Raw genomic sequence first — 21,493 nt, forward strand, 5'->3', positions numbered from 1 at the left:
AAATGGACTACAAATCAAATACCAATGAAGTGAATTCATCCCTCCTTGTGATAAGTGGGGTTTTGGTTGATTACAAGAAATGTTTCTTTGCTCGTTTGCAACACTTCGACACAAGTTTCTTGCTATAGGATTGAATAAAGTGATAAGAGTTAAAGCTAAGATTCCATTCTACGCTCCATAGACGTTCGTACAATTCTTGTGGATTTTCTTACTATAGGATTAAATGAGGTGACGAGAGTTGAAGCCAAGGTTCCTTGCTACACTCCATAGATGTTCGTACAATTCATGTGGATTGGGATCCTTACACATTCAAAAGCATTATTGCCAAATGAAATAGTTTTGTAGTAAAATTGCTAATTGCAATAATAACAATAGACAATATAAGCCTGAAAATGCATTGCACTGTAAACTTGAAGTGTTCACAAGACTTGTCTCTTACAATCACCATTGGTATCCATGGCAAAGTTTTCTTTCTTCTGAAATTAAAAGCTCTATAATGTTACGCGAAAAACACAAGATATACATAACACATACTTTCATAACGAATGCAGGACGAATCTGTAGTCCTTGTATAGCTAGAACTTTCGAAGCTGATTGAAGAAGTTGCAAGAGGAATGCAACATATTGGCTTCTCTTGTAGCCAACAATGAACAATAGAAGAATCAGATCACAAGAACTTTACCAATAGGAAGATGACAACGGCTAGAATAACGATGAATATGACCAATAGGCACAACCAAGTACAGCCACCTTTTGTGCGCTTATTCAAAAATGCCAATTTCCTTTGCACCCTCTGTTTATAAGGACAATGAAAATCACATTAGCTTGGGCGCGACAAAATCAGAGAGTTCACTTCTTAAGACACAACGCAGCCAAAAGAAAGTCGATTTGAAGCATATTGAAAACAAGCAATACCTGAAGACGGGAGTTTGTTGTATCAACATGGTAATCTAAGTTATCCTGCATATCAGATAAACGTTATACTGCTAAACACGGTAACATTGGGCGGGTCGATAAAAATTAAAGTGATAAAGATGTATTCAAGGTCAAATACTGAAACTTTTTGCAGTTACAACACCCACCAGTAGTGCAGTATGTAGGTTGAGCTCCTCATTGATTGCTAACGCAACATGTTTTGTGCTTATCACTGTCTCCTCCAATTTATCAAGATCCTCGTCCTGCTCTGTTATAAATATAAATCAACAGACAACCACATCAACTAAGTTTTTCAAAAGAAACAAGAAAAGAGCATGTTGATTCCTAGTGTATGAGGACATACCTTTTATAACTTGTCGTTGAAAACCTACAAGATCCTGGTTGTCAAGACCAGTTGCCCTACTGATAACATCAGGTCGCTTAGTTTCTGGGCCGAGCAAGCTATCCCTATTTGCAAGGTTATTCATGTTGAGTGTAGTTGCCAACTGATTAGCTTTCGTAATCATATTATCAAGCATGTCATGACGACGTTTCATCTCCTTTTTTGATCTGTTTACAAGTAAAGAATCATTTCAATCTATCACAGCTTGCAACAGTTGTTAGACAATACACAGAAAAGAACTTGCATTATGTGGTAACAAGCTTCAAGACATTGATTACATCCATCTTTTACACATTCAAAAGCATTCTTGCCAACTGAATAACACACACCAAATGTTGCCTTGGATCACAAATGTTGAAGTAAATATTTGAAGCAGCATGAAAACCTTAATTTGCCATCTTTCGGTTTAATCGTAAGTACTTAAGAAAGACATCATATTAAATTGAAAGACAATCTTATATACTATCATCAAAACCCATATAGAAGTCTTTATGCAGTTATCTTACAAAGGCTGCTTGCTTGGGAGCGTTTGCAGAAGGGACTGGAGAGTATCAAGCCTTGTCTTTAATATAGTGATCTTTCGCCGAGCTGCAGATAAATGGCGTTGTGATTCAGGTCCGGAAGACGGCAAAGAGCTCTTTGCAGAAATCATAGAACTGACTTCATCCGCAAGTTTGGATGCTTCATTAAATTCACGCATCCATGAGTCAGCAGACGATGCCATTCTAACCTGAGAAGTCAAAATAGCATCTTAGGGAAAAATATAAGAAAATGAAAAATAAACATCACTTCTGATTATTATCCACATTATAAAAAGGATACCTAATAAGCTTTATGACCAAATTAAATGTCGCAGTCCGATTTGATATACAATTCATAACGACCCAACTCGAAATCAAGTATTGTATGTTGGTGGCTATTTTGTTATAATAGATAGGAACACAAAAGAGAACGGTTGTTTGGAATAATAAAGGTGGGTTCCATATAATTATTTCTTTGGTTTAAAATCAACAACAAACACGCCTCAGGCTCAAACAGTCTTCCGGTTTAAGATAATGGTGAAAAATTCTTTTTCAGAAGATGCACATCGTTTTAGGATGATTTTACTGATAAAGGAAGATATTCAGTTTGGGACAAGGGAGTAGGTCATTTGAAGTTTAACTTGGAACTGCTTTCCATAAGGAGTTCATTTTCAAATATTTTTTCTTGTTAATTCCGAGGTGTAAAAGACAAGTTGTGACGAATGCAAGGAAAACCTAAGCTGCAAACGTCTTCACAAATAACATCTGAGACTTTTATAAACATGCAACATACGATCAACATCAATACCAAAGTGCTTCAGAGATATTACACTGCAGCCAAAAGTAAAGAACACATGGAAAGAAGAGAGACAAACATAACGGGGCACAAGCTCTTGCCATAGACGTCAAAAAGTAGAGACAAGGAACCAAATGTTGGACAACAAGGCTTTTGAGCGTAAAATAAGGCTTGTTGCTGCAAATAAAAGTAATTTAAACATAGCATACAGGTGGAAGAGACAACTCACCCAGTGTAATCCCAAAGGAGGAAGAGAACAACAGAAAAATAAAGCTTCATGATGGTTGCTCAAAACTCGCACATAATTCAGGCCAAAAGTATAAGTTATAAAAAGATACTCATAATCTAAAGGAATATTAGAAGTCGATATTTATTAGCTATAAAAAGCAGAAGTCTACTAAAAGTATAAAAATCTGCAACCAGAAAAAATAAACATTGACAGACGGAACTTAGGATGCCAGGTCTAGTCCTGATTTGAAAGGACAAAAACCCACATCAACAATGACTGTTGAAACAGAAGGAGCGTAGAAATACAAGTCCAACTGGGACATGGCATAACAGGTAAGCCATTATTCTTCCTCATCTAGAAAAGCAAATATGTAATACACCTCAGGAGCTGTTTTACAACGTATTCTATGCCTAATGTAGACACGCAAAAAAACATTGCATGCAAATACACATGCGTGTGAATAGGTTTCTCCGCATGAAGCTCATGAAGAGCAGAACAAGCACATTTTGGAAGACTTACAAACTAGGATGTCAAGCATATGCAAAAGCTTCCAAACTTAGTATAAAAAGAAAAAAAGATCTGACCTTTCACCAAAATGATGTCAACCAGGCTTGCTGTTAGAGCTTTAAACTAATTCTCTGAATAACCCCAATATTGCTGAGAACGTCTCATTTGCAGCACATGCCTAACATAAAGTAAATAGAGATAAATACTCAGTCATAAGTGAAAAAAACTCAAATAAAATCTGATGTGTATACTCTGAATAAGTAAATGTAGTAATCATCATGTATTCATGTTATTGCTTGTTACAATGAAGCATATTAATTCTTGACTTTTGTGCACTGAATGTACAAGAACAAAGCGAACCAAACCAAATAATTGTTCAGACAACACCCCTTACCAGGAAAGAAAGTTAAGCATATCAACTCTTGACTTAAAAGAAATATGCCATCAGGACCTCAAATGTCTTTCAAGGGAAGGCAAATCATTTTGCAGAGTTCATGTCCACTGTGATTGACATTGATTATTTCCTATATGTCCTAGTTTTCATAGGATAAGTATCACAGGTGTTCAAAAGTTTCACTGCTCAGATACAGCTAGAAAACTTCCTGCCAGTCCATTTTCTTCAATCCTTAATAATTGCACTAAGACAAGCTTCTACATTTGGTACTGAATAGAAGAGCAACCACCACACCTTAATCTCAACCAGTTGGAGTAGGTTATATGAAATTTAATATGCATTCTACTCCATTCGGACCAGTTCCATTCCAATGCCCAGTGATTTGTTTTTTAAGACAATTTAGGGGTTCTACTTAGGAAGTGTGAGCATCATTTTATTTTATTTTTTGAGAAAGGTAACATTCTAGAAATGTGTGCATCATAAAGAGAATGAATGCAGGAGGTATGAATCGGACCTGAAGACTATTGAAAGCTTAGGAGGTGGTCGTTCAGGCAGTAAGCCAAAGCAAATACTTGATCAATTGATGTTATGTTTTATGCAGATGACAAGCTGTCAAATTACAATGCTCATCCTTTATTGGGCTTCAGATTGACAATATGAGCTCAAATCAGATGCTAAGCTCTCAAAGCTCAGTGAAGACTCTCAAAAAAAATACAACAACAGCATACCCAATGTACTCCCACAAAGTGGGATCCGGGAAGGGAAGAGTGTACGCAGAACTTACCCTACGGCAAATAAATAAAATAAAGACCAACCTATAGAACTTTTGTTTGGGCTTATTAGAATTTCCTGTTTTACTAATTACTACCTGGTGAATTTTCTTCTGAGACAAATACAGGACTTTCTGTCCACATAAATCATTTTCATTCATTCCCGATGTACTTAATTTTTCTATTGTGCAGTTTTAGACTAACCATTTTACTCACACACACATATATATATATAACACTCAAAGAGTGATTATGTGTCCACATAGATCATATTCATAGTTTTTCCTACTGACATAGTTCTGTTCAGTGCAGTTGAAACTAAATTATCTTTTTTGATGAAGTAAAGGATTTCATTAAAGAGCATCAGTGATGCTCTTAATGATGTCCTTTACTTCATCAAAAAAGATGATTATTTTGCAACTGCACTGAACAAAGCTATGTTCAGTTGCAACTTAATCATCTTCAGCAACTCGTATGAGCATGATGGGATCATGTCGGCAGTGAACACCCAAAAACAAACCAAAGAAAATAGAAATAAAATTGTGTTCAAAGATGGTGTTCCTTATATTCTGATGAGCATAAGTTCACCTTAATATCATAAAGAAACAAAAAGAAATAACACTATATTAGATGTTTCAAATGTACTATAAACTCTTTCTGCAAGTACCGAAGAAGCTACAGTTGAACTGAGTAAAAGGGATGAAAATGGCTCTACTATACCCCAAATCAATCTACTTCCAAACTGATTCCACTAATTCCCCAAATCAATCTACCTCCAAACAAATCCAAATCATTAACAACACTGGCTCTATGGAGAATTAACTTTTAGCACCATTACAATTAATACAGCCAAATTAGCAAAACCCAATCAAGACAAACGCTAAATGTTCTGAAAAGCTTAAATCTTTTTGCCAATACTCTTACTGGGGCTTATCAAAAACTAACAGAAACAAGAAAAGGACCAAAACCCACCATGAGAACTGAGCAATTCAGCTATACCAAATCATTATCACCATTTTTTTTTTGAGAAAGGTAACTTTTTAGTCAATAAATCCTCAAGTATACTACATCAAAGTGTAGTCCCCCTTGCAAAAGTATTACAACCTAGGAAACCTATATGTACTTTTTGTTACAAATAGTCTAAAACATCAATAATATCCTCAAACATTAACACCATTAGCTCTACTAGGAATCAAATTTTAGCACCATTACAATTAATACTACCAAATAGCAAAAACCAATTAAGACAAAAGCTAAAAGTTCCAAAAAGCTTTAATCTTTTCACCATTACTCTTACTGGGGCTTATCAAAAACCAACAGAAACAATAAAATGACCAAAATCCGTCATGAAAACTGACCAATTCAGCTATGCCAAATCATTAACACCATTGGCTCTACTAAGCATCAACTTTTAGCACCATTACAATTAATACAGCCAAATTAGCAAAACCCAATCAAGACAAAAGCTAAACAATCCAAAAAGCTTAAATCTTTTTGCCAATACTCTTACTGAGGGTTAACCAAAAAACAACGGAAACAAGAAAATGACCAAAATCCATCTTCAAAACTGACCAATTCAGCTATACCAAATCGTTAACACCATTGGCTCCACTAAGCATCAACTTTTAGCACCATTACAATTAATACAGCCAAATTAGCAAAACCCAAATCATACAAAAGCTAAACATTCCAAAAATACTCAATCTTTCCCCCAATACTCTTACTGAGGCTTACCAAAAACCAACATAAACAGGAAAAGGACCAAAACCCATCAATGATTCGTCACAAAAACTGACTAATTTAGATTCAAATCAAAAGGGGTTCTTAGGGAAGTGAAGAAAAACAAAAGGGTGTTAAGATTTACCTTCAAATATAAACTAAAGATTCAACAATTTGATGATAGTTTTGGATCAAGAAACCATATATGACCTTTTCTCCTTTACGTTTTTACAAAATTGTTATCCGGGGAAAAGGTCAAACGGAATTGAGGGAAGAAAGGAAGCTGAATCAATTGTCCATTTGCAAATAAATTACTACAAATTTAGTTATATGAAATTCCCATAGTGTGGGCCGTTGGATCTCGTGCAACTTCTTTGATTGGGAAAAAACAAAATTGAAGGTATGATGCTGACAGCTTATACTAACGTGGACTACCATACAAGTTTTTGAAGATGTGCATTGGCGTAATCCGGTGCGTTTAGGGAAAAAGGACAAATATATTTGAATTATCGTGAATGATATACAGATATCCTCTATTATATTTTTGAACATTTGTGCCACTGCCGTTAAAAAAACTAGAGCATATATGTCATTCACTAACGGAAGACTAAATAAGAATACGTGACGCAATCTTATCTATCAATCCAATCTTTAATAAATATAAGAACGGTAAATAAGATTATGACACGTGTATGTCCGTTAATATAAAGGGTATATATGCTTTAATTTTTTGACGATAGGGGCATCAATGTCCCAAAAATATGACGGAGGGTATCTGCATACCATTTACGATAGTTTGAGGATATATTTGTCTTTTTTCCCTTCAAATTATGATCGTAAATTTGGTTAGTCTAAATCAAAATTTAATTTGATATTCTATCTGTTCTTTTTTTTTTTGACAAATCAAGAAAAGATAAAATATTTTACCTATTATATCCTCAATTTATTTAGAGAGGTGATGTTTTTGAAAAAGGTAAGTAAATTGATTTTGGAATTCTATCAATTAATAGGGGTAGGATGATAAATTTATTATGTCAATTATTATTTTCTTAACAAGTGTCTCAAATAAAAAATGAACAAGTAAATAGGGATGGAAGAAGTATTAAAATTCAACAAACTTTTAAACAAACGTTTCAATCGATTAGAAGCAACCTTTTTATTACAAGGTAATGGTAAGATCTATGTACACTCTACCATCTATAGATTCTAGTTATGTGATTTTATCGAAGGTGTTATTATTAAAAACTTTTAAACTCTTATACGATTTTAGTAAATGAGAAAAAAAAGAAGATAGTTTATAAACAATGTGTCAAAATAATCAGATATATTCATTTTTTTGTATGAATAAATAATTATCATTACATAATATTACAAATTTTTAAGTATACCTAATTTTATAAAAAAAAAATTGGTCTAAATTGACGAAAAAGTATTGATACATCGCAATTAGCATATCCTATCATAATATATCGTGCATCCTAAAATGGAAAAAAAAAAACAAATACAATTTTAGTTATGCATAAAATACAAAATCGGGTATAACTATGGAAATCTGATATTAAAATAATATGATAGCTTTGCTTGATAATTATTTTAAAATAGATTTTAATAAGTATATATAGGACTTGTGGCTTGCCTAGTTATATATTTTCCATTTTTTTTAAAAAATAAAAAACAATTTACCTCATAAATCCAAAAGTTTAAAAGTTCTTTTTTTTCCATTTTTCGTCTATATCTACATTAAAATCTAATTAAATTTAAGTTTATCCAAAAAAATATCGATAGTAAAACGCTTTTTAAGAAAGAGGTCGGAAAAATTTAAAAGTTTAGAGATAAATTAAAAAGTGAGGGGTGGAGATTTATTGGGATAATTTACATTTTTGCACCTTCTTCTTTGTTTCCCCAAAACCCTTGGTTCGCTTATGCTCAAGCTCTTCCATTTATTCACAGGTAAGCATTCTTGTTTTTGGGGATTTTTCGTATTTTTTTCCCTCTCTGCTGTATTTATTTTTATTTTTTCTAAAATTTATCATGAGTTTCTCTACTTATGTTTGTTTGTGTTTGATTTTTCTATGTATTTTTAGTAAGCTTTTGGACATGAATGTAGTGCTATTTGAGAAGGGGAAAAAAAGCAGTATTTGAAGTTTTAAAGTTGAAAAAATGTTCAAATTTTGTGAGTAATATTTGAAGTTGAAAAGTGGTGTTTGGAAGTTGAATTCGTTTGAAAAAAAGTTCAATTTTTGTGAGTTGTATTTGAAGATTGAAGTTGAAAAATGGTGTTTGGAAGTTGAATTTGTGTTTTCACTTGAAGAAAAGTTCAAATTTTGTGAATAGTATGTGAAGTTTGAAGTTGAAAAATGGTGTTTGGAATTTGGCATTGTGTTTTCACTTGAAAAAAAGTTCAAATTTTGTGAGTAGTAATCGAAGTTTGAAGTTGGAAAATGGTGTTTGGGAGTTGAATTTGTGTTTTTATTTTTCTGTGTGTTTGAATCTTTGAGACCATATGAATGCATATTCAGCTCCGTGGACACTCTACCCTCCCCAGACCTCACTCCTTAGACCTCACTTTGTGGGATTATAGTAGGTATGTTGTTGTTGTTGTTGAAATGCCTTCTATAGCAGAGCTAGTATTTGAAGCTCATGAGTTTGGGATTTTTGTTTCTTTTTAAGTTACTAGGTTCTGAATTAATAAATTGTACATAAGGAGTTCCTAAGACGAATACGGAATTCGGACCAAAGCTACTACACTCTAGCTCTTCCCTTGCTTCTAAAGCACGGTGTATCATAGGTTTAGATAGAAGAAAGAGAAACCGGAGATGGAACAACTTGTCTTCAGTTCTAATGGCATTGAGTGATAGTTGGATAAGTTGTTTTTCAGTGCTTAACTTGATCTCACTGGGTGAAGTGCATAGAGAGAATATTCAGGAAATGGATGGGACGTGAAATTAGCTTATAGTATTTCGGAAAGATATAAACTTTTTAGAATTCCTGTGTAGAATAAAGCAAAATCTCCACTTTTCCATCCATTTCTCAAACCAACAAAGACATTAAACAAAAGAACAGAAAACTAGTGAAAGATTTATCACAAAAAGCTCATTTCAATTTTGTGATTGCTCTCTGATTTGAGTTGTGGAAGCAACTTCTTATAGAAATGCAGGGTAAGGACGTGTACAATAGACCTTTGTGGTCCGGCCCTTCTCTGGACCTCACGCATAGCGGGAACGTAGTGCACCAGAAAGTCCTCTCTGATAATGTTTCATGCATGAGTATTTACAAAAATAGAGTAATACACCTATTGTTTAAGTAGTAATCTTGGATTTTCTTCACGCAGGACTCGAGCTGAAATATATTGAGCGCAATAGCCCTTCCAATTCTGGAGAATTTGACACTCATAGACAAATTGTTACCAGTACAGCTTTGTAATTCAATCTATTGCTTACAGAAGGAAATAGAATCCATTACCATTTGAAAGCCTTTCTTGATGCTGGGGAACTAGAAGAGGATACAGGTAGTGGTGATGTTTTCTATTTTTCTCTGATAAGCATTCTAAATTTCTACTTTCAAGTCACACAGATAAGGCAAAAAATAAGAGAGGTTCTTGAAATTCTCAATTGCTGGTTTTCCATTCAATTCGTTTCAGTTCAATATAGTCTGAAAATTCATTTATCCAACACTCCCTCAAAACCAAAGGTTTATGCATGGAATGGTAGGCCTCTATGATCTGTACACTCTAATGATCCAAGCAGTCATTTGGAACATTTCAGACTCCCATAAGAAATAGGTACCAACTACATGCATGTTCTGATTTGTTACAAAATGTTGTGCACACTGATTCTCCCAAGGTGTTTGACTATACGCCCGAGACATCAGAATAATTGTTTATTGTTTTCTTTTCCCCTCTCCAGAGTTGTTTTACACAATTCTCATCTATAAGGTACCTTGTTCACTTGTATGAGTCAATATTGGCGATCAGACATATGCGCTATTATCGTTATGATTTCGCAATGTTTTTTCTGTTTTTAGTAGAAATCGAACCCTCTAAAGCATATTAAGAAACTGAAATTAAATGACGTGACATTTATCATTGATTCATTCTAGCCTTCTAGCTATTGAGAGTTGCATTGGATGTTTTTAAAAAGTGTACTATAATAATAGGTTTTTGAGAATGACTCTGTAGTTTATCTTAATTTGTTGCACTGCTTTGTTGCTTGGGAAGTTACTAGGAGTATGCTCGTATTCCGTTGAATGTATCTGTTATGTCTATATTTTCTCCTTCTTTACCTTTAGATTGGGATACACTGAAAGATTAAATGTTACTATTCTTATTTTGTTACATGTCAAACTTTAGTTCTTTTGCCAAGTAACCAATAGAAGACAAGTGAGGTGATTAGGAGTTGAGTAATAATGAACATTCTGATTAGCATATCACCCATGACTTTTCGAGTAGAGTCGTCCTTTCAGAAGAACCTTGAGTGATATTTAGGAATTTGTAAAACTTTAAATTTTTAAATAACAAGGTAACTTTATTTAACACTAATTCTAGGATTAGGTAGAAAATTAGTTGTTACATTCAAGTGGGTTATATGAAGTTGAAGACATTTGTGGTTTTCATCCCCACGAAATGATAAAAACTAGGCACAATACATAAACAAACACTCAAACTTGGCCTTAGATGGCAAGTGAATAGTTCAACTTTGAGTATGCACATCTAGACACCTCAATTTGTCTCCACTGTGTCAGTTAAGCACTCAACTTACCAAATAATCATCTAGACACCTCCAAAATTTATGTGTCATGTTAGCGTCGGGTGTCCATGAGACATTGAAAGACATAATTCCAGATAAAACTTAACATTTCTTTTATTCCTTATAACCTTTCCCAAATTTATGAAATCATGAAAAGCACACACTAACTCATTTCAGACTGGAAAGGCCTAATTGAAAGAAAAAAGGAAGAGGAAAAGGGGTTAATGCACACTTCAGAGTGGCCCAGTGGTTTGGGCTTGGGACTTCCATGTTGGAGGTCTCAAGTTCGAAAACCTTTGCCAGCGAAAGCAAAGGGTTTGCCTAGTGTGGGTTACCTCTCCTGTGTGGTTTGCGAGCTATTGCATAGGTGCAGGGGTTTTGCCCTGTGCGCACTGTAAGGGTAGCGGCTGCAGATTTCCCTTGTCATAAAAAAGGGAGGGGGGGGTTAATGCAGTAAATGCTTAAAAAACTTGAAACTCTTTTCCGCTTTCACTACTTCTGTCCAAATATAACAAACCAAACAATAGAGTGGAATGAGGAAATTAATGTTTAATCCAGTGAAATTAAAGTCTTCAAGAAACACAAAATTGCAGTACAACCTAGCTTTATCCAGTGAATACCAGCGAAACTGCAATGTCAAATTTCCAAGGCCTTGAAATCATTGTACAATATATTACACTTTACAGCTATTGTGAATTCCATATGATAACTTAAGATGCACTGGAAAGGGTTCTCTTAGAGATATTAAGTTGTTCATATTTCTCAACGTTGACTCAGTAAGCAAAATGTGTCTAGATTTGCAAATCATTCCCCTCCTAAAATAGATAACATATGTACCCTCTCATGTAGTAATCAAACTATTCATTAGTTCCCTAAAAAATTGTCTAAAGTTTACTGTCTTGTTTACACAAAAATATTCTATGAACTTGTCTCCGCCCTCTCAGGAAATTCTGTCTCTTGACTTTACCATTTTCGCTATCATTGGATACATTCTAAACTTGCTCTGCCAAGCAAACTGTTGTCCTACTTGTGTTTCATGGTTGTATTTATTGATTTGCAGAATTGAAACTACACGAACTGTTAGCCGTTAGCTATGAGCAATGCATGCGTTTCGAGATTCAGCAACATTCAGATAGCAGCTGTCCCATTTCCTGGCAGAAGCTATCATGGCATTGTTTTCTTGAGGAACTTCTCAACTTTGACAGCACCATGTATCTCTCCAAGCATTCCTCTCAGTTATCCTCCACCATCAGTAGTTTCAGTGGCCTGCCTAACCCAATCAGATGCTCCACAACGTTCTGAGGAGTGGTTTGCCCTTCGCAAAGACAAATTGACTACAAGCACCTTCAGCACTGCTTTAGGATTCTGGAAAGGGAATCGGCGATATGAGCTCTGGAATGAGAAGGTATTTGCTCCAGAAGTCCAATTACTACCATCTGCGAGCAGGAGTGCCATGGATTGGGGTGTTCTCATGGAAGCAGTAGCCATAGAACGCTATAAAAGCATCACTGGTCGTGATGTGAGCTCACTCGGGTTCGCAGTCCATTTGGATGAGCGATTGGATTGGGTTGGTGCCTCCCCGGATGGTCTTCTTGGAAGCTTGCCTGGAGGTGGGATCCTGGAAGTGAAATGTCCATACAACAAAGGAAAACCAGAAAAGGGTCTCCCGTGGTCAACTATGCCATTCTACTACATGCCTCAGGTGCAAGGGCAAATGGAAATCATGGACAGAGATTGGGTTGATGTGTATTGTTGGACACCAAACGGGAGTGCAATATTCCGTGTCTACCGAGACCGGAGTTACTGGGAGTTAATGCATGGAATTTTATGGGAATTTTGGTGGGAAAATGTGGTTCCTGCTAGAGAAGCTCTTATAATGGGAAATGAAGAGGATGCCACAGCCTATAAACCAACATCAACACACAAAAAAACAGGACTTGTCATTTCAAGAAGCTTGAAGTTGGCAGGTGAGTCAAAGATGTTGTGCAGGGATATTGCTGGTCATATTGAATTTTTTCGCTAGTGTGACCAACGAGCATTCAACGCGCAAGTTGATGATTTTTTTTGGTGAAGGAGCGCCTTATCGCCATTTTTCTAGGCGAATCTTGATCAAGTCAAGCTCCAATGCAAGTACTGAACACTAGGTGGGAAACCAAGAAAACACATGCGAAGTTGTACGCCTGTTTTCTAGAGCTTGGCATCTTGATAGCTAGTCTATATGGTCGAAGTTGGGACAATTACAATAGCATACGCCACATTGTGCTAGAGTTCCACTTGTTATAGTTTTGAAATCCAGCATGGTAGATGTTCGATTCGAGTTGTTTCGTGTTTTAAGTAGGGGTATTTTTGTCCAGGTGTTATTTTACGAAGATGCCTGAAGAAACCATGTAACGTTATTCGAGTATTTCGAATAGATTTTTCTGCATTTTGTCCTGCCACATTTTTATCCAGTTGATATCAAATTGACATTACTGATGCAGTAATGCAAAGTTCACTTATTGAAATTTTCATATTTGCGATGCGATGCGATGCTTTCTCTAGTACTTGTTATATTTCTTTGCGTGTTACCTGAATCGAAAGTCTTTTTGAAACATTTTTTCTATCCCGTGATAGGGACAAGATTTCAAACACTCTACCTTCTCTTGATTCCACCTGGTGAAACTACCTTCCCCTGATCCCCATGATAGGGGTAAGCACCCACCTATTGGGTATAGAAGATTGAAGGATACCGGGTCAAGTACCGTGCGAGGATGATAATATTGGGAAGCGAGCCTTCTCTGGATACTACATGAACGTGAAATGTTTTATGCATCAAGTTGTCTGTCCCAGAAATGAAGTGATTTTTCATCAACATGTTGCATGCATTCTTTTAAACCAACATTCAAGTAGTTGTCTGACTTTCCTTTGGTGGTGAGGTTGAGATTTTTCTATCTGTACTTTACTTCTCGAGAGCTAAATTATGTGAACTTTAACTAATATTGAATTTATGTAATCTAATTTAACTTTGAAGATTAATTAAATTTGATTCTTAAAGATAACGACAAAGTATTTTGGGACGTATTATGAGAAATTGAAAATTTGTGTTTTGTGTTCTCATTGAATCATGTAATCATTGTTCCATTAGAACTTAATATAAAGTCTCACCGATCCCTAAGCAAATAAAAGTTTAAAGAAAAAGCAAAGGAGAATCTAATTGGATATAAAGATGTTTTAGAGGCCAATTATTTAAATTTTGCACGCTTAAACTTTTAAAGGTACAATTACAACTATTTAATGATATAAAAAAAAATATTTATATATATATATATATATATATATATATATATATATATATATATATATATATATATATATATATATATATATATATATATATATATATATATATATATATATATATATATATATATATATATATATATATATATATATATATATATATATATATATATATATATATATATATATATATATATATATATATATATATATATATATATATATATATATATATATATATATATATATATATATATATATATATATATATATATATATATATATATATATATATATATATATATATATATATATATATATATATATATATATATATATATATATATATATATATATATATATATATATATATATATATATATATATATATATATATATATATATATATATATATATATATATATATATATATATATATATATATATATATATATATATATATATATATATATATATATATATATATATATATATATATATATATATATATATATATATATATATATATATATATATATATATATATATATATATATATATATATATATATATATATATATATATATATATATATATATATATATATGCTTTATTTGAACTTACATTACATTACTTTTCAAATAAATTGCACGATAAAGTTGAACTCGTAAAATTTAAATTTCGACTCAACTCGACTTTTTATGCTTTAAAGCTTGGGGGAATAAAAATTTAAAAGTGAGGTTTATATTTTTCCTGGGACATTTCTTTTAACACTTTATGCTTTTCTTGAAACTAAAGGATACCTTGAGCAATTACATTTTTTCCTTTTTTTTTAATCAAAACCCAATTTTTTCCTCTTTTATAAATCCTTTCCTTTTTTTTCCTTTTGAAAGTGATATATAATAATAGATAAAGATATACCACTAATATAAAAAAAAAAATGCTGGCCCTTTCTCTCCCATAGCTTTGTGGACGGACGAAAGAAGGAGAGTTACGTAATGGGGCATTCGATGTATGTAAAACTGTAAAAAACATAAAAAATATGTAATACATAAAAGAAAGAAGAAAATAAAGTATTTATATTATTTACTTCGTCATTTATATGATACTGCTCGAATTTTGAGAATCGAGTAATATAATTTTAGTCGTAAATTCAGGGCATGAAATCTTTAAATTTGAGACACAATGATTATATTTAATTTAAATAGAAACAAAACATGGTGATGAAGATTTTTGTGTTTTATGTTCTCATTGAATCGTTTTAGAAAGATTCATGTAATAATTGTTGTATGAAAAAATCATTATAATAGAGTTTCACCGATCCCGAGGCAAAAAAGAAAAGGTAAAAGAGATTCTAATTGGATATAAAGAAGTTTTAGAAAACAATTTATTAATTTTGCACACTTAACTATTAAAAGCCAAATAAAGAAAAGAAAAGTTACAATTACATCAATATATTAAAATTGAGTTTATTTGTATTATGGACTTATATGATGTGAAATCGAGAAATCTTAATAGTTTGATTTATTGGTTGACTATCTGAATTTTTATCTTGTCGATGAGAATTTTACTTTTTCATTTTATTTTTCTTTTTTCTACGTACCCTAATTTTATTTATTTTAAAATATAATGTCAAATCAAGAGTTTGGGTGCCGGAAAATTTATGAAATTACCAATCAAAATTATTTGCTTTTATGTAAAACATTTGAACAATTAACTCAATTGCCTTGTGCAATCATGAATATTAAATTACAAACAATATAAACTAAGAAATATATAAAAGGTCTTATATATATTAATTATTTTTTTTCTCCAACATTAATTTATGTTTGAAGAAGACCAATGTATGCCACAACACAAATTGAGTTTGACTTTAAATTGTTCACAAATGAATATGAGCTTAAAATTTCCATTAAAATGTACCATATTAATTTGACTCATTGACTTAGACTATAGTTTATTAATTATTTGTTTGTTTGATTTACTTGAGAAAATGCCAGGATGGTGACAAGATGATTTATAACGCTTTTGGTCATTTAAAAAATAAAATAGGATTTTTTTCAAATATATTTTTCAATTAAAAGAAAATATAGAGATAAGGTTGTCTTTTTCAATTGGTCACTGTGATTTTCCAATCAAATATCTCAATTCGTAAATCATAGTCAGTTTGATCAATTTTTTCATGTACAATTTTTATTTCAATGTGTTGATGGTGTAAATTAGTTTGTTAATTCATTAAATAATCTATTTTTAAAATCTTACTTATATGTTGAAATTTCACTAGATAATATGTTTCGATATTATTATTTAATTTATATCTATTTTAAAATTATTATTTTTTATAGGTAGATCCACTCTAGATATGTTGTGTTTGAAGTTCATTGGAAACAACAAACTTCATATAAAAATGTTAAAATTATATAATATGAGTGAAGTTTATGTATTTTTGAGTGAAATTGACAAAAATAAATTTCTTAACAAATTCTACTAATAATTTGTATAATATTTTATCATTATTATTTTTCCATGAATATGTCACCATCTAGTCCGTAACCCCACACAAAAAAATAATATTGCATAATACCATGAGATTTTTCAATTCAAACTTTTTTGACAAGTCACTAGGAAGTTTCCTAGAAAGATAGAATTATCTTCTTCTTTTTTTCATGGGTAAAGGGTCAAATATCTTCTTCTTTTTATTTTTTATTAATCAATTACTCATTTTCGAAATTTATCAAAAAAAGAATTTTAAAAAATTATTGAAATTGTTGAATTTAAGGTTACAATATTTATTTGTGAATTTTTGGCGTTAATTTTATATTTTTTCATATTTTCCTATTTTTATTAATCAATTACTCATTTTCGGGATTTACCGAAAAAATAAAATTTAAACAAAATTGTTGAAAACGGGTCGGGAAATTTATTTAAAAGGGGGGTTGATTTATGGGTCGGATTAGGTGTTTATGGGTTCGAATTTTTTAGAGGCATAATTGATCTCTTTCAATTTTCATATAAATGTCATGTGGTAAAGTCAAAATGACATGGCTATTCCATGTGGCATTTAAAGAAATGAAAAATGAGCTGGATATGTCCAGCAGGCCAACTAACGCCCATAAGGGCATATCTAGACGAAAAGTTGGACGGCGAGGGCATGAGTGAGCCAAACTTTAAACGGAGGGTATATCTAGACCTTTTCGAATAGTTTAGGGGCATATTTGACCCTTTACCCTTTTTTCATTATTTATTCCTTTAGAAAATAGACTCTCTTTGTCTCAATTTATATGATATAGCTCAAATTTCGAGAGTCAAACTTCTTTATTTTGATCGTGCATAAAAAAATACGATCTTTAAGTTTTCTAAAATACTAATATACATATTTAAAAACTAAGTCACAAATATTTCAAGGGAAAACGAAAAAAATCACGATTAATTTATTTATTTTAATTATCAAAATTCAAATTATATCATATAAATTTATGGAATTTTCCTAGAGAATTTTCCATTACCAAAAACTTAACAAGAAAATATAGTGGGCCAAGAAAAAGTATGTATGGGGCTGGTTTGCATTAAAGGAAACTTTGAGGGGCCACTTTAGTTTCTTTGAAAGGTTTATTATATTGGCCCCTACCATTGATTAAGAAAAAAATAGTTTGATATTTTAATTGGTGACAATATTTTATATATATATTTTTAGCCTAATTTCATGCTTCAATCCTTTTCAACTAAAATTTGAAAATACATGTTATTTTCATCATTTCAAGTTTTAAGTTCATTGACTTACAAAAACATTTAATTCTTGATAGCAAATTAAATATGATAATTAAAAAAATGACAAACAATGGTTGATAACTCTATTTTATGTTTTTATATCCTTTGTATGTCAATTAAAATTATGATAGAATATATCAGGCCGCGTGAAGCACAAATAAGTTATCTAGGTGTAGGATAAGCCTGGTGGACAAGACGTGAAAAGCGAGATTGATATGATTCAAATATGTGAAAATGAGGAGTACAAATGTTTTAATGAGGAGTTGTGAGTCTGTGGGATAGGTTTAAGGAGAATAAGAGGTGATTAAAGATAGGACATGACACATATTTGGCTCAACAAGAACATGATCCTAGATAGAAATATATCGAGGTCGAGAAATAAGATAAACATTTAGTAAGTAGTCAACCATTTTTTTTTTCTTTTACGAGGGTATAGTAGTGTTCTAGTTTGGAGCACCTATCTTTTTCCATATTATTATTATGCTATCACTATCTTATTCTTCAATTTTATTACTATTGTTGTTTCTTTTACTTTGATTATCTTTACTGTCATTACTTTTTTTTTTCTCTTTAATTTTCATCATTTCTTTACAAATACATGTATTATTATTCAATTAAATATCTATCGAAAACAATCTCTCTGCTCGTAATATGGACGATGTTGTCATTATTTTTAGATAGAGGAGACAGCTTGATTGAATTTGAAATTAGAAATTTTAAAATAATATTTGCGGTCTTCATCTAGAGTTTACTTATTTTATTTTTATTCATTCTTAGCAATTGTCAAGTCAATTAATGGCCCACTAATATTCTAATTTGTTGATTGAATTGTGTGATACATAATTTACCCTCATTACGCATGAGATTTCTCTTGTTTGTTAGTTCCTTAAATATAAATTAAACTATATTTTATATTTTGAATGGATTTGACAAGATTTTTAGTGATAACGACGTATTACTAAGTAATTATTCAAAGTTTTAAAATATTAAAATCTTATACCTATTAGTCTTTAAATAATAATCTAATGTAAAATTTAAACGAATGTATAATTTTAAATCAGATTTTTCTAAATCATATGACCTGATGATTTATGTGATATATGGTCCACATCTTTTATTTATTCAACTCTGAGTTGTATAAGATAAAAATTAGTCTCATGATGACATAACTAAGTAATAGACGATCAATATACTCACCGATACTTAATAATTAAAGTCTTGATAAATCTTTATTTATTATTAAAAATGAATGAGAATTATTTGATAATAGACTTATACTAACATATTGTAGGGGCAAGATTGTCTCATTAATGGAAATACAAATAAGGAGCTTTCACTATAACCATCAAAGCCATCAAAATCAATTTCTCACACCTTTAAGTAGTAATATTTGCTTGGTCAAACAATTTAAATTTCCCTTTTATATTAAAAAAAAAATTATTGAGAAAAAAAATTAAAGTTTAGCTTATTTTTAATAAAAAAATATATCATTCTTTTTTAAGACCGATTAAAATAAATATAACATATAAATTAGGACATATAAAGTATAGATCTGGCTATCCATATTGTTTATATAAAAGTAATAAAACTTATAAATGCAAGATCTATATACTTAATTTGTTGATCATATTCTCTTTCGTTTTATATTATATAATAATGCTTGATTGATTAAAGGATTTAATGAGATACTTTAAATATAAAAAAATAAAGTTGTTTGACATTTTATAGCTACAAAGATATGTCAAAGATAAATTTAAAAAAAATTAATTTTAAACTAAAAATTATATAGCATTACATAAAATAAAAAAAGATAGTATCAAGATAACAATATATAGTTTCATATAGATATTGTGTGTGAGCAATATGATGGATGGTATATAGGATAATAATTTCAAAATAAAAATGAAGATGATTAATTTTATGATGAAATATCTCGTTATTTTTATCTATTTTATTTCGATACTCAAATAATTCCTAAAGATTAATCAGCTTATGTCACTTTTAATCAAAAATATTGAATCTTAATTCTTTAGAATGATTTTTTCTTACTAAGCACTTTTTATGAGCCATTTTCAATATATATTAAAATTGATCATATTAATAAATTTCGAATATTACGAAGTAAAAATTAACAAGAATATTTTCTATAGCAAGCCACATGTTATTTTACGTCATGTTTTGAATTGATTACTTCTCTGCCTACCGTCATTGCTTGCGCCATTAATTACTCAACCTTCTAGAAATGTTGGCTTTGTCTTTATTCTATTTTTTTTTAATTATTATTATTATTATTCAATATTTATATTGTAAACTTATTGATCTGAATCTAAATTAAATTCTTTTACTCTAAGAGATAAATGATATTCTATGTGAGAGATAATACTACTTTCATATATGCTTAATCGAAAGGGGAGGAAACCTTCCTCATTATCGGAACAGATGCATACTCTACAATATCTGAGTCGTTGAGATACTGATTTACATAAGTTGTTATATGCAAGAAAAATGTAATATTTGTTCCATTATTTCCTACATAAATGATTAAATCCTTTTAATTTGACTCATATTATTAATGATCACGCATATATATAGACCACACATCTCAATATTTTTTTCTTGAATTTTATGCTCGTCAAATATGCTAATGTAAATTCATTAATAATATTGTAAACATTCAAAAAAAAAAAAACTTAAAAAAGTTTTTTTGGAGGGGCCCATATCGGAAATTTACCGTAAAAAGGTTGCTATCAGGATGATTGGGCCCACGTGGAATAGATAAGTGGGCCTAGTGGCCCAGCAGGCCCACGTGAGAGCAAAAGATTAAAGCTAGATTAGGTAGCATCTTAGACGACGTGTCCCCCTTTATTGACTACTCATCATATCGTAAAAACACGCTAGTATAGGTGCTAATTATTTAAATTTGATATCAGATAAATGTATTTACGCATAGATATACTAGATACGTCAATGTCCTCTCGGAATCAATTTGGAACTATGCATAAATGCACCAGATATATCAATGTAGTTTATGTTGGATACGTGAAATTGATACTGAATATACTGGATGAAATTAATATGCATAGATATAATAAATATGTTAATACGTATTTGATACTAGATATACAGATACATTGTGACAGAAGAATACCAAGAAGTAAAGGGACGAAAGAGGGAGAGAGGGGAGATACATTCACTATATATAGTGTATCTAGAGGTAAATAGATATGTTTTCTCGACCAGATAGAGATGTTTGTTTATGAAAAAACTACCTAATTAGACAAGCATCTTAATCAAATTGTCATGTGATTTGCTTTGATCAATTTGTTGAAATTCTGCAATTTGCATCACTAAATTGTAGTATATTTTCTCCATATCATTATGGAAAGAATTAATCTATAGTATTAATAGTTTTAAAATTCAAATCCATCTCAATTATTGTTTTAATTA

General features: G+C 31.2%; 2 protein-coding genes across 5 annotated transcripts; one reads left to right on the forward strand and one right to left on the reverse strand.

Moving 5' to 3' along the window:
- Positions 1 to 372: 372 nt before the first annotated feature.
- Positions 373 to 6,589, reverse strand: LOC102583014 (syntaxin-51-like). 2 transcript variants are annotated; one of them, XM_015310220.1, is made up of 8 exons: positions 6,400 to 6,589; positions 3,449 to 3,549; positions 1,825 to 2,048; positions 1,280 to 1,485; positions 1,083 to 1,183; positions 916 to 960; positions 652 to 793; positions 373 to 614 (listed from the first exon to the last, which is right to left on the reverse strand). In XM_015310220.1, exons 3-7 carry the CDS (start codon positions 2,040 to 2,042, stop codon positions 668 to 670), a joined length of 696 nt encoding a protein of 231 aa, XP_015165706.1. In that variant the 5' UTR covers positions 2,043 to 2,048; positions 3,449 to 3,549; positions 6,400 to 6,589; the 3' UTR covers positions 373 to 614; positions 652 to 667. The 2 variants fall into 2 exon arrangements, with proteins under 2 accessions (XP_015165706.1, XP_006339244.1); XM_006339182.2 differs by having other exon boundaries at positions 373 to 793; positions 6,400 to 6,587.
- A 1,519-nt stretch (positions 6,590 to 8,108) lies between these two features.
- LOC102583343 (uncharacterized) lies at positions 8,109 to 13,523 on the forward strand. 3 transcript variants are annotated; one of them, XM_006339183.2, is made up of 3 exons: positions 8,109 to 8,204; positions 9,586 to 9,762; positions 12,060 to 13,523. In XM_006339183.2, exon 3 carries the CDS (start codon positions 12,093 to 12,095, stop codon positions 13,020 to 13,022), a length of 930 nt encoding a protein of 309 aa, XP_006339245.1. In that variant the 5' UTR covers positions 8,109 to 8,204; positions 9,586 to 9,762; positions 12,060 to 12,092; the 3' UTR covers positions 13,023 to 13,523. The 3 variants fall into 3 exon arrangements, with proteins under 3 accessions (XP_006339245.1, XP_015165710.1, XP_006339246.1); XM_015310224.1 differs by lacking the exon at positions 8,109 to 8,204 and adding an exon at positions 8,458 to 8,838; XM_006339184.2 differs by lacking the exons at positions 8,109 to 8,204; positions 9,586 to 9,762 and adding an exon at positions 9,780 to 10,035.
- The last annotated feature ends 7,970 nt before the right edge of the window (positions 13,524 to 21,493 follow it).

The sequence above is a fragment of the Solanum tuberosum genome, unplaced genomic scaffold (assembly GCF_000226075.1).
Source record: "Solanum tuberosum cultivar DM 1-3 516 R44 unplaced genomic scaffold, SolTub_3.0 scf00008, whole genome shotgun sequence".
NCBI classification, from domain to species: domain Eukaryota; kingdom Viridiplantae; phylum Streptophyta; class Magnoliopsida; order Solanales; family Solanaceae; genus Solanum; species Solanum tuberosum.

Coding starts and splice junctions, on each gene's coding strand:
- LOC102583014 (XM_015310220.1), bottom strand. CDS start 2,042: ATGGCATCGTCTGCTGACTCATGGATGCGTGAATTTAATGAAGCATCC. Junction 1,184..1,279: donor TCAACGACAAGTTATAAAAG/GTATGTCCTCAT, acceptor TATTTATAACAG/AGCAGGACGAGGATCTTGAT. Junction 794..915: donor CAACAAACTCCCGTCTTCAG/GTATTGCTTGTT, acceptor CCTTATAAACAG/AGGGTGCAAAGGAAATTGGC.
- LOC102583343 (XM_006339183.2), top strand. CDS start 12,093: ATGAGCAATGCATGCGTTTCGAGATTCAGCAACATTCAGATAGCAGCT.